This window comes from Gekko japonicus, unplaced genomic scaffold (genome assembly GCF_001447785.1).
Source record: "Gekko japonicus isolate JY-2015 unplaced genomic scaffold, Gekko_japonicus_V1.1 scaffold244, whole genome shotgun sequence".
NCBI classification, from domain to species: domain Eukaryota; kingdom Metazoa; phylum Chordata; class Lepidosauria; order Squamata; family Gekkonidae; genus Gekko; species Gekko japonicus.
In genome coordinates, this window is record NW_015165838.1 from 512,577 (window position 1) to 526,612 (window position 14,036).

Genomic DNA, 14,036 nt, shown 5'->3' on the forward strand with positions numbered 1-14,036 from the left:
ATTACTTTTAATTAATTTTTGATGTGGTATCTATAATGCATTCATACAGTTAGGAGAACTGAGTCTAAATAAATATTTTTCAAAATATATCTGTATTATCTTAAATTGGATCTATTCCCTTCTTCTACTCTCTAATGAACAACGTTATTTTGGTAAATCTACTTTGGTGCCCTGTTGCTAGACTGTAGGTTTTGGCATGCTTCAAGATAATCAGGTTTTGCTATTTAATCTCTGGATGATGAATGTCCTAGCAATTTATCCATCTGCACCAGCATAGCTCTAAGCAGTCAAAACAAAGTAGATTACACAAGTCGAAACCCTGTTATCAGTGCTTGGGGGGTGCCCAATTGATAAAACAGCCTTTGAAGTATTTATTTTATTTTCAAGTGTTCAGAGCATGATAAACAAGACAATTTAACTTTTAGATCTTCACTGGATGCTCATGATAGATGGCCTTGCTCTACAAGACTGCTGTAAGACTTACTCTGAAGAGCTCTGAATACTTGAAAGCACTTTGTGAATGATAAAAAATACTTGCTAGGCATTTCCGTGATGTAAGGAAAAGCAACAAAGTACACAAGATGAAAAACAAATGAAACAGAAAAATTAGTATTTTTATTTTTAAAATAATATAAGTGGGACCTGAAGGATTCATGGGGTAGGGAAAATCCCATCACCTCTTTTTCTGCCCTCCCATTGCATGTTATGTTCCTGGGGCCCCTCCCCTTGCCTAGACTTTCTTTTAAAAAAACACACACAATTAGTTTCAGGGATGTTTAACTCTCTCTCTAATGTCCGTGCGCACACACTTTGAAGTCTTTAGGTGTTACTGTAACCTTCTCCCATATGCGTGGGCAACTCCACTGTACCAATGTTTTTGACAAGGCCATCTTGGAAATTATGCCATCTGGTGGTAACACAGCAGATACAGGGCCACAGCTGAGAGAGGCAGCTTGCATAAAGCCAGTGAGTTCACTGTTGAAGAGAACCTCAATAACCAGTTCTCATGTTACCAAACATCTAGCACATTGTTGTCAAGCCCACAACCTGCTCTACTCCCTTGCAAATGCTCTCAGTCAATAATTCCTGTACTTGGTTGTCATTGCACAGAAAGCTGAGAACCAGCAGATGCAATCAGTTAAATGCCCACTGCTTCAACAGCAGACTGTTCTATTGTTTAATCTGGCTACATTATGAAAACCTCAACAGTTATAAACAGTGAGGAAGCTTAATGGGCATTTGGTGACCTCAACTTCTGACCTCAGTGCTGAAAGCTTTTTATGAATGCCCCATATCCTGTAACAATTTACACATCATGTTCACTTGCACAGAACACTCGAACAAAAAGGTGACAATTGTTAAAAATAACAGCATAGTATTTTTGCAGAGGCCAAACAAACACAGGATCATAGGAACACTTGGGTGTCCCAATAAAGGATGTATCTATAAAAGATCAAATGCACTTGTCCAATGAAGCAACAGAGAAGGATTTAAAAAAAAGATTTGCTTACATCTGCTAGATATTTAATTCTTTATCCAGGTGGCTGGGTACAGAGCTTGCATTCTCTATGAACATGATGTATAGAGAGGTGCCCAGTGACTCAGTGATTGATTACTAATAATTTTATAATGGAGGGGGGAAAAAAGGATTTAAGTACTTCCTTTGGACGAATGGTCGTTTTCTTTACGAACGAAAAAGATACAAATGGTAGTGTTTGATCAGGTCATCACCAGGAAGAGTAGGTTATTCCTAACACCCTTTCAGTACTCAGCTTTGGGAAGCTGAAAATCTTTTTTGTCTCTTTTTCCCTCTTGAAGCCGTCCATGCTTGTAGCCACCACTACCTCCTGTGGCAGTGAATTCCATGTGTTAATCACTCTTTGGGTGAAGAAGTACTTCCTTTTATCTGTTCTAACCCGACTGCTCAGCAATTTCATGGAGTGCCCACGAGTTCTTGTATTGTGAGAAAGGGAGAAAAGTACCTCTTTCTCTGCCTGCTCTATTCAATATGCAAAAGGCATTCTGTTAATCAGAGCTTCTGCCTGAAATGCTGAAGAGTTACTATTGGGTGGTGGTAGTGGTGGTGGAGGAGGAAGAGGAGATTGGATTTCTATCCCACCCTTCACTACCCAAAAGAGTCTCAGAATGGCTTACAATCTCCTTTCCCTTCCCCTCCCCTCACCCTATAAGGTAGGTGGGGCCAAGAGAGCTCTTTGAGAACTGCTCTTTAAGAGAACAGCTCTGAAATAACTTGTGAATGACCCAAGGTCACACCAGCAGCTGCATGTGGAGGGGGGGAATTAAACTCGGTTCTCACAGATTAGAGTCTGCGCTCCTAATCACTACCCCAACCTAACCCCCACCTCCTGCTGCAATGCCACAGAAACAGGGGTTCAGCTAGCCGCTTTGCTTAATATCCGCATCATACAAGTTCAATGCAGAAAATACAAGCTTCCTAATTATTAGAGAAAGAACGAGGATAACTGAAAGTCTGGAAGCAGCATTAACACTTTTCAACACCCACTCCAACTGAACCATACAGGCTATATATGCCAAAAATAACTTTAGCATACCATCACAGCCTTTATTTTAACTGCCTATCCTAGTTAGTCAAGAGTCTCTCTTTTTTTAATCCTTAAGTTTTATTTAAGTTTGAGTGCAAACAATTCAATATCAACAGCTAAGCAACATACAATGCAGAATTGTAACAAAATAACAAGGCAGATAAGATTACATAAGCTACAGAACAGTTGATAGTACAATTATGATGGATAATTGGAATTTTGGTTCAGTATAACCTATGGAAGGGGATTTATTATAAGGATGTGTCACTTGAGAGTTGCCTGAGAGTACTGTATACTGGCACGAACATGAACATGTTCATAGTCAACAGTCTCAACGCATTTGCACACCTTGCTCACACTACCTTATGCAGGCATGCGCACTGGAACAGCCATATGACAGTGTATGCTTCAACACAGCATCAAAATGGAACTCCATTAGATACACATAATGAGAACTATCAGAAGACTATAATGGCTTTAACATATATAAAATATAGAGAGAGGGACTAGCATTCTTCCAGCTGCACCAGGCTGGGCAACTGGTGCCCTTTCTATCTCACCCTGACCTAGCCACAGTAATCCATGCAACGGTCACCTCCTGGCTAGACTACTGTAACTCACTCTATGCAGGGCTACCCTTGAGACTGACCTAGAAATTACAACTGGTCCAGAATGCAGCGGCGCGGGTCCTTACTGGAACCCCACAGACAGCATACATTCAACCAGTGCTTCGCCAGCTGCACTGGCTCCAGGTTGAACACCGGATTAGGTTCAAGGTTTTGATTATTAACCTTCAAGGTCCTAAACGGTCTCGGACCAACATATCTATGGGACCACCTCTCCTGGTATACCCCCTGGAGAGCATTATGCTCTGGAGAGAAGAACCTACTGCTGGTCCCTGGCCCAAAAACATCCAGCTGTCCTCAACCAGAGCCAGAGCTTTTTCGGCCCTGGCCCTGACCTGGTGGACCTCTCTGCCCAATGACATCAGTGCCCTGCAGGCCTATGTTCTGCCAGGCCTATGGCTGAGGACAACAACGATCTCCATCTAGCCTGGCACTCCTCCCATTCCTTTCCTCTCCTCCCACAGAGTAAGATTACAATTTGGTTTATTTTCAGCAGCATCTGGAATTGTTTTGTATTTATTGTTTTAACTTGATCTGTAAATGTCAGTTGGAATTGCTGTTCACCACCCTGAGCACTGTGCACAGGGGTAGGCAGTCTATAAGTTGAATTTATAAATAAATAAATATAAATATAAGAATATGTAGAACCATCCAGCATTTACTCGAAGAAGCTGGGGAAGACAAGGCCTACTATTTTAAAATTTTTATTTATTTATTTACAGACGCACACTCCCCCCCAAAAAAACTCATGCCGACAATCCTTATTCATGAACTTATAACTGCTGGGTGATTTTCTTCTTTGGAAGTGCAATTATTATACACCCTTAGAGTAATCCCTTGTCCCAAAAGAGAACAGGATGCCCCTGGGTATACAGGGATCATGATTGCAGAAGCACCCTTCTGCAATTAATTTATTCAGATTTAAATGAACTGTAACTTATAACAAAAATTCTACAGTTTTGGAAAAACCTGCCAAAATATAGATAATTGGTAATACAGGTTAGTGGAAAGACATGCAAATTCTGTTTTTAAAAATGTAACCTGTTACTAACCTGTTAGTGGACCCGTTGTAGCAGTAATTTGGAAGGAAATCATAATTGAGCTCCCAGAAGACGTGAAGCGTGATTCTTCCATAGGGTGCTGACACATTATGGTTGGCTTCTCTGAACATGGCATCAAAACTGTCCAAAGTCATATACCTGCTTAGAAGTTTGTGTGTCATCCTGTTGATCTCTACCAACCCATCCAATTCCTGGGAAAAGGTTTTTAAGGAAGGAAAGGGGAGGAAAAGGGAAAGGGGAAAACACACCATAAGAATATTATGAAAGAAGATGCAAGGCTGCAAAAATCAGTAAGATACACAGAATAAAAAATGACCAGGGATCATCCATCTGCAAGGAAGGCCTTCTGGGGGAAAAACATGTACACATGTACTATGGGTAACTTCTATCCCACATTTCAGTTTCTGTTTTCAAAACAGCTATCCAAGCCAACAAAATATGACATACCTTTATTAACAAGGTGCAAAGGAAATTTTATAAAGAAACAATTTTTTCGTATTTAAACATATTCCTAATAGCAGTTAATAGGCAGCTTTGATTCTGGCAAACGAGATTTTATCCATGTGCTGCACCTACCTTAAGGGATCTGACTCACACACACAGTGGTACCAGATTCCATTAAGATGGACTGAAGGCAAACCAGTATTCCTTAACTGAATATTACATATACAAGAAGTGTTAATCCCATTCCCAGCTGTCCCTGGTTCTTCAATCCTAACACGGCATAAAAGTACTAAAACGTTAAAACAGAGATGAGATTATGTACTCCATGATTATTAAGCAGGTTGTCCCATCACTTTGTCAAATTGCCTTTGGCGTGCACTTCACATGACATAAGGCTGAACCAAAAGCAGAACCAAGGGGTTTCCATTTTTGTACTTTGCATAACTTAATCTGACAAATTACAGATTAATTTCTGAGCTGGCAAAGGTGAGAAAGGCAGGGGAGAGTGGTGTTGTAACATGTTACATACACTTCCACCCATTAATTTATTGTTACATGCGAAAGCTATGGTCTAAAAAAGTTTGAACCAGTTCCTGTCCCATTACAAATCGGGAGTCGAAGAAGAGTTGGTTTTTATACCCCACTTTTCACTACCCAGAGTAGTCTCAGAGTGCCTTACAATCACCTTTGCTTCCTCTCCGCACAACAGACACCTTGTGAGGTATGTGAGGCTGAGAGATCTCTGAGAGAACTGTGACAGACCTAAGGTCATCCAGCTGGCTTCATGTGGAGGAGTGGGGAATCAAAACCGGTTCTCCAGATTACAGTCCACTGCTCTTAACCACTACACCAAACTGGCTCTCCAGTTCTAGCTTCTCAATACTCACAACAATAGAGGTCAGATCTTCACTCTCAAAGCGACTGATTGCAAGTTCCAATGATTTGTACATGGCTGCTGTAATTCGTTGAGTGATCAGGCGGTTCAGATCTATTGACCGACCAAGAAGCTGCAGCAAAAGACATTTCAACATTTTAATCAATTTTGTATATATAACTTGGCATGAACCCTTCATCTGGACCACCACCCCCTCCATCCTCACTATCCTGTAGAGAGCTCAACTCTCTTTATCTGAATATTTTACAAGATCTTAAAAAACCTTTGTATAATCAGAGTGCGCACTTGTATGTATAAGGTCACATACATCGTGAACACGTAGAGCTAACAGGGTAACTTCTTAAACAAATTCATATGTAAAAGTGTATATGTTTTCAGAAGAGAGTCTGTTGGGAAGTATGAAGGATTCTTACTGTAGATAATCCTGCTATCAGAAATGTCTGATTAAGACAGCAGAACTCCCAATACATTCTGTAAATTTAATCAAACAAATGGAAGGACTGTTTCCAGCACTGTATCTGACCGATATACTTCCTGGAAAGTTCTGGGCACTTGAAGAGGTTTTAAATTATGTGTAATATGAAAACTCTGATTTTAAAAAGAAATGCTTTAGTTAGTGTACATGCTCATTCAGGAACTATATGAATTAGAAACTTAACTGAAACCAGAGATTAAATCAAATTACTTTTAAAAATATTTTTAAAACACCTTAATATGTTTAGTTAAGGATCTTTTCAAAAGTTTTTAGTTCAAATATATAGTCTGCTATTATACCACAGAATTTCTGTAGCCTAGGTGATAATTTGGCTATTATTGATTATAAACAGCAAGCCTGGATCACATGCATTTCATTTTAGTCATTATTAGATGGTTCTTTAAGCAACCAGCACAAAGCAACATACTAAGAGAACAGGGAATAAGGAACATGCAGTACAAAAATGGCTCTTACTAACCTGCACATGCCTCTGCTTTAGCAGTGTTTCGTATCGATTGGATGTTAACAAGGGAATCGTTGCTCCCTGATTCTTGCACTCAGATCTTAATCGTTTATCTAGAAGCAGGCTGTTGAAAAGAGAGAGCATTGACTATCACACACCGTTAAAAAAGTGATATATGATAAAAACCAATAACGTGAATGAATGAATATTTTAAAATATTCATGAGTACACTGACCTTCCTGCCATAACCTTGTAGTATCCAAATATTTGGTCTGCAAGCTTGTAGACAAACTGGTCAAAGCACAAGTTGACCTAAAGAAAGCAACATACGAGGGGCTCAGCAGTTAAAGCACTCAAACGCATTTTCTTTAACAAACACACAGGCTGGGCAAACTCTGTGGCCCAGCTTTAAACAGCATTTGGTTAGAACAAATTTTGTTCCAGTGACCTGGAGTTTAAGATATCTTTGGTGTTAAAATGTGTCATGTCTTACAAGTTACACTCAGGTTGTCAATCAATGAACCTGGCATGTGTGGGGCAGTGATAAGTTTCACTAACAGTTCATTCTCTTGAATCTTCATCCTGACCTAACAAACTTGAGTATATGTGCTGCTAATCAAGAGGACTCTCTCACCTCAGCCTCGATTTCATCATAAAGGAACTGCTTCTTGAACTTGGTAAGAGCATAATGAGCACTATCATTATAAAGGTCCAAAGAATACAAAACGTATCTAAACAAAGAGAAGAAGAAAACATGGTTGTGGTCAAAATCTGTCTTGATACACCATCACAACATCTTGGAAACTGACCTAAACCATTTGTCACACATTGGTACAAAGTGACCACGATCATCATAAAAGGATAAGACTTACCCACCTCCAAATTCTGACAACAGATAGTTATGCAAATCTGGTGCTGTGCCATATCCTAGAAAGGGAAGTGAGTTTCTTCTACTCAACCGGGCTCTCGATCTACCAAGTGCTACTAGTAAAAGGAAGGGGTGCTCCACTGTTCCCATAAAACAACCTGGCCACATTATATAAACCACAGAGCTATAGTGGCACAGCTTCAGTGGCACATAGACTGACCAGATCGGGCTCTTTTTGTAGCAGGAACTCCTTTGCATATTAGGCGACACATCCCTAATGTAGCCAATCCTCCAAGAGCTTACAGAGCTCTTCTTACAGGGGCTACTGTAAGCTCTTGGAGGATTGGCTACATTAGGGGTGTGTCGCCTAATATGCAAAGGAGTTCCTGCTACAAAAAGAGCCCTCGGTACCTAAGAATAGGTTAGTGGTCTGCATTATGAGACGCACTTAGACATCCTTCTGGTGTTTTATGCTCTTAAGCAATCAAAGCTCCCGAAGCCCTCTGGAACAAATCTGGAAGTTCCAAGATGGCACTGGACATGGAAATGTGCCAGAAAAGCTTCCAGTTCTCAAACTGGAAAAATGGAAGTTGAGTTGTAAAGCTGAAGTTTATCCAGAAGTAAGACAGCTGATAGAAGCCCTAAAAGGTCTTTGAGAACAAAGACCGGTGCATGCCCTGAAAATAAACCTCTGAGGGAAAATAAACCTCTCAGTATACATGTTTGCCTTCTTCACCATAAAATTATTCCCCAGAAACAGCCCAGTTGAAAACAAAAGAGTTTAAACATAAGAAGAGGTCACAAACTCTAGAAGCCCATCTCCCTCTGCACCTTCACTTCTTACTCTCCTCATCCTTTTACTTTAAAAGGAGTACCTTTCCTCCTTATTCCATTTTCCCAGACCATCACTTTAAACCTTTAATCTTGCTCTTACCAGAACATTTTACATCTAACAGAGGAATAGAACTTCAGAAATCTTACTCCATCATCGATGCTTCCTTGGTTTCCAAAATGTGGTCAGTCAGAATCCAGGGCATAGACATCTCAATGGGGAACTGGATTCTTCTCCCCATTGTCAATTCCAGGAAGAACTCCCTGAACCATAATTGTGATAAGTCACAGCACTGCTGCAGGGTTTCTAAATGCAGGAGAAGGGACACTGCATGAGTCTCCACAGAGAGACAGCCAGTGTAAAAAAGAATCACTGCTATTCTAATTGGAGAGATGTTATGAACGCAAATGAGGATGACCTAGGGTTAAAAGAGTACTGCATGAAAGGAAAACAGAAACCAATGATCCAATGGGAAGCCCGGGGTATTACTATAGCTACCATTAATAAAAAAGCACACACATAAATGGTTTACTACTGAAAACACTATCAGAATTGCCAGTTTAATGGTTTAGCAGCATACATACAGGTTACAGAACACTCTCCTAGCGTATGCTGAAAATAGCTGTGCTTTTAGCCTTCGGTATGGCAAGGGAAGAGATGGGAGCATTTTGAAACAACCATGCTCATCATTCCATCCAACCAACAAGACTGATTTGTCCCCTATGGTAGGCAGTGATTAGAAAGGCGTTGAATGAGAAATACAATTCTTGTAGAAAGGAAAGGCAAGCATGGCAAAATAAGCAAAAAAAATATAAACTGTTCTCAAGACACCATCTCATGTGCCAAGGATCTCGTCTTGCCTGTCCATAGGAGAAGTATTTTCAGTAGGCCAGACAGATCAGTGGTTCCCAAACCTTTTATTGAGAAATCTACCGAGAACATTTTTTCAGACCTCTTAGGATTCCTCATTTCAGCCTTGCCAATTATATGCAAACAAGATTCTAAAACATATAAACTAAAGAATGCTAAATGAGACAGATAAGTCGAAAAAATAGTAGCATCTGCAAAATTTTGTATGCTGCAGTTTTTCAGCAGGGCTGCATGCACAATAAGCCTTGCTTTGCCAGAGTCTCTCCTACAGCTGACCGAGATGAGCACAGGTCATCCTGCTGTATTAAGAGACCCATCCAGGCCCAGTCCAACTCTGCTGATGCAAGCACCATCACTGCCATACCTCTAGGATACTAGTGGACCCGAATTCACAGTTTGGGAAACACTGTGCTAAGGAACCAAAACAAGGACATTAGCTGTTAATGAAAAACAGTATGCAGCACAAAAAAGGAACTAGCGGGTGTTCTCCCGTTCAGAGAGAAGAGTTCCACTAACAGACGTTAGAAAGATAATACAAAACGGTGCTATAAGACTAGACATGCATGCTTCCGACTACAGCCAATGTGAGAGAATGGAAACCCAAGCATTTTACCCAACACAAGGTGTTTGATTTCTGTCCTACGTTTTCTTTTTAAATCTCAGCAGACATTTCTGCCTGTTTTTTAAACAGGACCAGAATTGGAGATTCTAGTAACTCTGAAATTTTAGAAAGAAAGGAGGGAAAGTTCCCCATGCCAACTGGAAAATATATGAAGCATTACATGCTTAGTTGCCAGTTGTATTTACAATCTTTCAGCATAAGAAGATAAGCAGAGCCCTGCTGGATCAGACCAAGGGTCTGTATAGCCCAGCATCTTGTTCCTGACAATAGCCAGCAAGATATCAGGCTGCTTCGGTCTAATAGGCTAACATTTCAAATCAAGTAAAATGCACAAGAATCGGAAACACTTTCCCAGGCCATGTTAGAGGTGTTAGGACATGCTGAAGCTAGACACTAATCATCTACAAATCTTACCACTGAAATTTATCAAATGAGTGTAGAAGAAAGACTCCCGATGGAATTTTTCTATGTCCAATATGGTGGGCCCCTCAAGGCTACTTCTCAAGGTTTTCTTGGAACCACTTTTGTCAGCAATGAGGGACTCTAACATAGTTCTCACCATGTACAGCTGCGTTATTAAACAGAACATTCATGACAAAGGGAAAAACACATGGCACATTAGTTGAACATCACTAAAACGTGCTGCCGAAGAAAGACTGCTCCACTACAAACTGAAACCAGGTAAGGAAGTTTGGAGGTCACAAATCTGAGGGAGAAAAGGACTAAATAAAAGCACCACAGTTTGAAGGGAGAACAGTTCATGTCAACCACTTTACTTAAAAATAATAAAGTAATGCCTTACCACCAAAATTTAAAAGAGGGGGATAGATGTAGGACTGCCTCAGATACTTGTTTATCACATGCAATAACTTTTCCATTCCCAGAGATCTGAGCTGCTTCAACAGCTCAACAGAGTTTAAGGACTCTGCCATAGAGCGAACCATGTAGAGCTAAAACCAACAGAGAAGGAAGAGGCAAGGGGGGAGAGACTCTGTTAATACAAAAAAACACAAGGGTAAATAAGAAAAGGAGAAGAACACAAAACCAAAGAAAATATCTATTAGTATGTTAAGAAAGAAGAAGCAAGACAGTGAAGACGAGTGAAAGAAATCGGATTCACATGTAACGGGCACAGGTTCTTTTATTTTGTCTGTTCATTTCGTTAAGGCTCAGGACGCTGCCTGTAAGAGGACAGCAGCATTCAGACACCACAACAAACTGCAATTCAACTCTGATTGCCCAAGAACACAGCTTGTTGCTGTGTCCGCATCACTTGCTCCTCCCACGTCCCTTTAGGCATGGGGCCTGATACAAAGCTTCTCAATCTGATCATGCTCCAATTCACTGTAGCATCCAAAAGCAGGCATTTCAGTGAACTGAATTTTGTTTACTGTACTCAAGCCAGGATTCTAAACTGGAACTCAATCAAGATTTAGCGGTACAGACTGATTGCAGTAAAACCTCAGTTCACTGAAGTGCCTGCATATGGACATCATGGTGAACCGGAGTTTGATCAAGCCAAGACGTTTGGCTTAAGCCTCCTCACAGAAGGGAGGAGTAAGGGGTGCACATGAGAACAGCAACCAGCTGTGTTTGTGCAAGACCAGAGTTCAATTGCTGCTTGCTGTGAGATCTCAATGCAGCCAATCTCATCTGACCTCTGCATAACCTCAGATCACAGGTCAAACCCCCCATAAAACTCCCATGAAAATTCCACAGGAGTTTGTTCTGACTTTTTTTTTTTTGGCAATGGCCTTAAAACATTTCACAAAGGTTTATACTTTCAGAACAGCAATACATTTTTGAGGAACTACCAAATCAGAGGTGCTACAACCTTAACTCAGAAAAACATAACTATATGAACCTTTGGCTCAGACTGGAATTGTTTCAAGAGTGCTATGTTCGAAAGGATCTCATCTCTCAAAATGAATAGGTTGTATGACCCAGAATAAAGGAAGAACCAAAGAAACAAAAAAACAAAAAGCAAACAAACCCCACTTGTAAAGAAAAGTGGGATAAAACCCAAGAGTCCAGAGTTAGGTCAGGTGCACTCACGGACTTATGTGCACTCAACAGGATTACATTACAGCAGCACATCTCCCCTGCCAAAAATCATGAACAACTTTTGAAACTTTGTATTTCAAAAGGGTAAATCTTGTTGTGGGTCATGTGAGTCTAAAGCTCAAGAACAAACACAAAGATAGATTCAGGCGGGTTGCCGTGTTGGTCTGAAGCAGCAGAACAGTTTGAGTCCAGGGGCAATTTGAAGACCAACGAAGTTTTATTCAAGGTGTGAGCTTTTGTGTGCAAGCACACTTCTTCAGATACAGTGAAACAGAATTTCCTCAACCACTGCATAAAGGAGGAGAGAAAGGGATAGAGTTTAGTTGCCAGGAAGGGCTAGTTAGAATCAAGATGCATAAGTAAATGGGCGATCATAGCTGATGCTCCCGCTAAGCTGTGGAGTCTTGTGAGCAAAAATTCTACTTTGTGAGCTACTGGCATTAAAGTTGTGAGCCAGCAATTTGGCTCCTGCATAAATTAGTTTGCTCTGGAGCCCATCCCTTCCTGAGCTAGGACAAAAATGGGTGAGCCAGAGGCTAAAAAACTGTGAGCTAGCTCACACTAACTCAGCTTAGAGGGAACACTGGCTGAGACTGGATTAAGATGGTTGGTAAAATCTGTGAATGGCCATAAATTAGCATACAAATTGCCAGGAAATACAAGAGTTAACAGATGTGAGAACAAAGTTTTAGTCCAGTGGCACCTTCAAGACCAACAAAATTCAATTCTTGGTATAAGCGAGATTCTCTAACTAGCTCTTCCTTGCAACTAACCCCCCCATATGAGGAAATTCTGTTTCACTGTATCTGATGAAGTGTGCTTGCACACAAAAGCTTATACCTTGAATAAAACTTTGTTGGTCTTAAAGTTGCCACTGGACTCAAACTTTGTTCAAATGTACTGAATTTATGGTACTAGTCACATAGTTGTTTTTTTTAGACTGTGGATTTCAAACTTGTTGCAGAGACTTCCAGAAACAATGGGGGGGGGGGGGGGGGGAATCAGAGGTTTTCTGCTAGAGGGGAGAACTGACAAAAACAGCACCCATCCTTAGTGGGATCAAAGCCCATAACTATACAGCTTCACATTCCTTTTCAACAAAATGAGTCTGTTTCCTTTATATATAGTTGAACAAGAGCAGGTGCCCAACTCTATCCCTTAAAATGGTAGGTGCGGACTTCAAGAGGTAGATCTGACATCTTATTATACTGAGAGCTTTGTTATTGGGCATTCAGGGAGAAAGGGGTTGCCAGTTAACCAAATGGGCCAAATGCTCACGCTTACTTGGTGTGCCCTGTCTCCTAACCAGATGATTCCATGACAATGCCATGGAAACAGTTGCCATGCCTGAGAGGACCCTCCCTCTAAGACACGGAGCCACCTTACACAGCAGGTAGGCAGCAGGGCCAGCTACCTGACAGCCCGACTGTCAACCACTCAAGGCACGCTGAGGGGAAAGGAGACACCCGAGGATGCTATCAGATGGAAGAGCCACCTGTCAGAAGCTTAGCAATGGCTGGAGACATCAAACTGGCTGGTTGGTGAGACAGGAGCAGGGCGCACCCATGCCCAAAGACACTGGGGTATCAGGTCTGAGGCAGAGGCTTGCCCTCAGGACGATGCCAGTTAACTGAGCATTATGGATAATCAAGTGCCATATAACAAAGCTTTTACTGTATACAGGATAGAAGTTCCTGTAAAAGAGCTTCACAAGTGAAAAGCAAAGAAAAGGATATAACAGAAAAGCCTATCACAACAAAAGTGCCACAAATGAATCAGAAATATAGGTAACTAAAACACTCTAAGAGACTGCTGGAACAGAGGCATTCCAGTGGAAGAAGCACATGTGAGAAAATAATCAGTGCAGAAAATTAAAGTGATGGTACTCCCTACAAGATTTTTGACTAATCCAGATTTACACAGGATTTGTAACACTAATCTTTTTAAATGGGTTCATTCTGCAATAATTCCTGTGTCAGTCAGTGACACACATACCAGAATAAGCATATAGAGAATTACCTGGGTACTGGAGGGCCCCACTGCTCGCCTTGGGACTTTGACATCAAAGCCACTTTTTGGATCTTTCTCTCCCCTCAATGCTGGATCATTAAATGGTTCACGCCCACCGTCCCAGTCACAAACGGTCTTTCTGATGGCCTGGAGAACACTAGCCATGATCCAAAATGTGTGTGTTAGTTTCTGAACTCTTCCTTCAGAGTCATTAGCCATGGTGAACACATATGCTCTCCAAA

The 14,036-nt window shown here is 41.0% G+C and overlaps 1 protein-coding gene across 1 annotated transcript in view; it reads right to left on the reverse strand.

Moving 5' to 3' along the window:
* LOC107110223 (cytoplasmic FMR1-interacting protein 1) overlaps positions 1-14,036 on the reverse strand; it is a 68,559-nt gene that overhangs the window by 25,345 nt on the left and 29,178 nt on the right. The window contains exons 15-22 of the mRNA XM_015410973.1: positions 13,804-13,951; positions 10,135-10,288; positions 8,378-8,534; positions 7,163-7,259; positions 6,764-6,840; positions 6,544-6,652; positions 5,583-5,702; positions 4,243-4,442 (exon numbers count right to left, since the gene is read on the reverse strand). Coding sequence (XP_015266459.1) covers positions 4,243-4,442; positions 5,583-5,702; positions 6,544-6,652; positions 6,764-6,840; positions 7,163-7,259; positions 8,378-8,534; positions 10,135-10,288; positions 13,804-13,951 — 1,062 coding nt within the window. The remainder of the gene's footprint in view (positions 1-4,242; positions 4,443-5,582; positions 5,703-6,543; positions 6,653-6,763; positions 6,841-7,162; positions 7,260-8,377; positions 8,535-10,134; positions 10,289-13,803; positions 13,952-14,036) is intronic.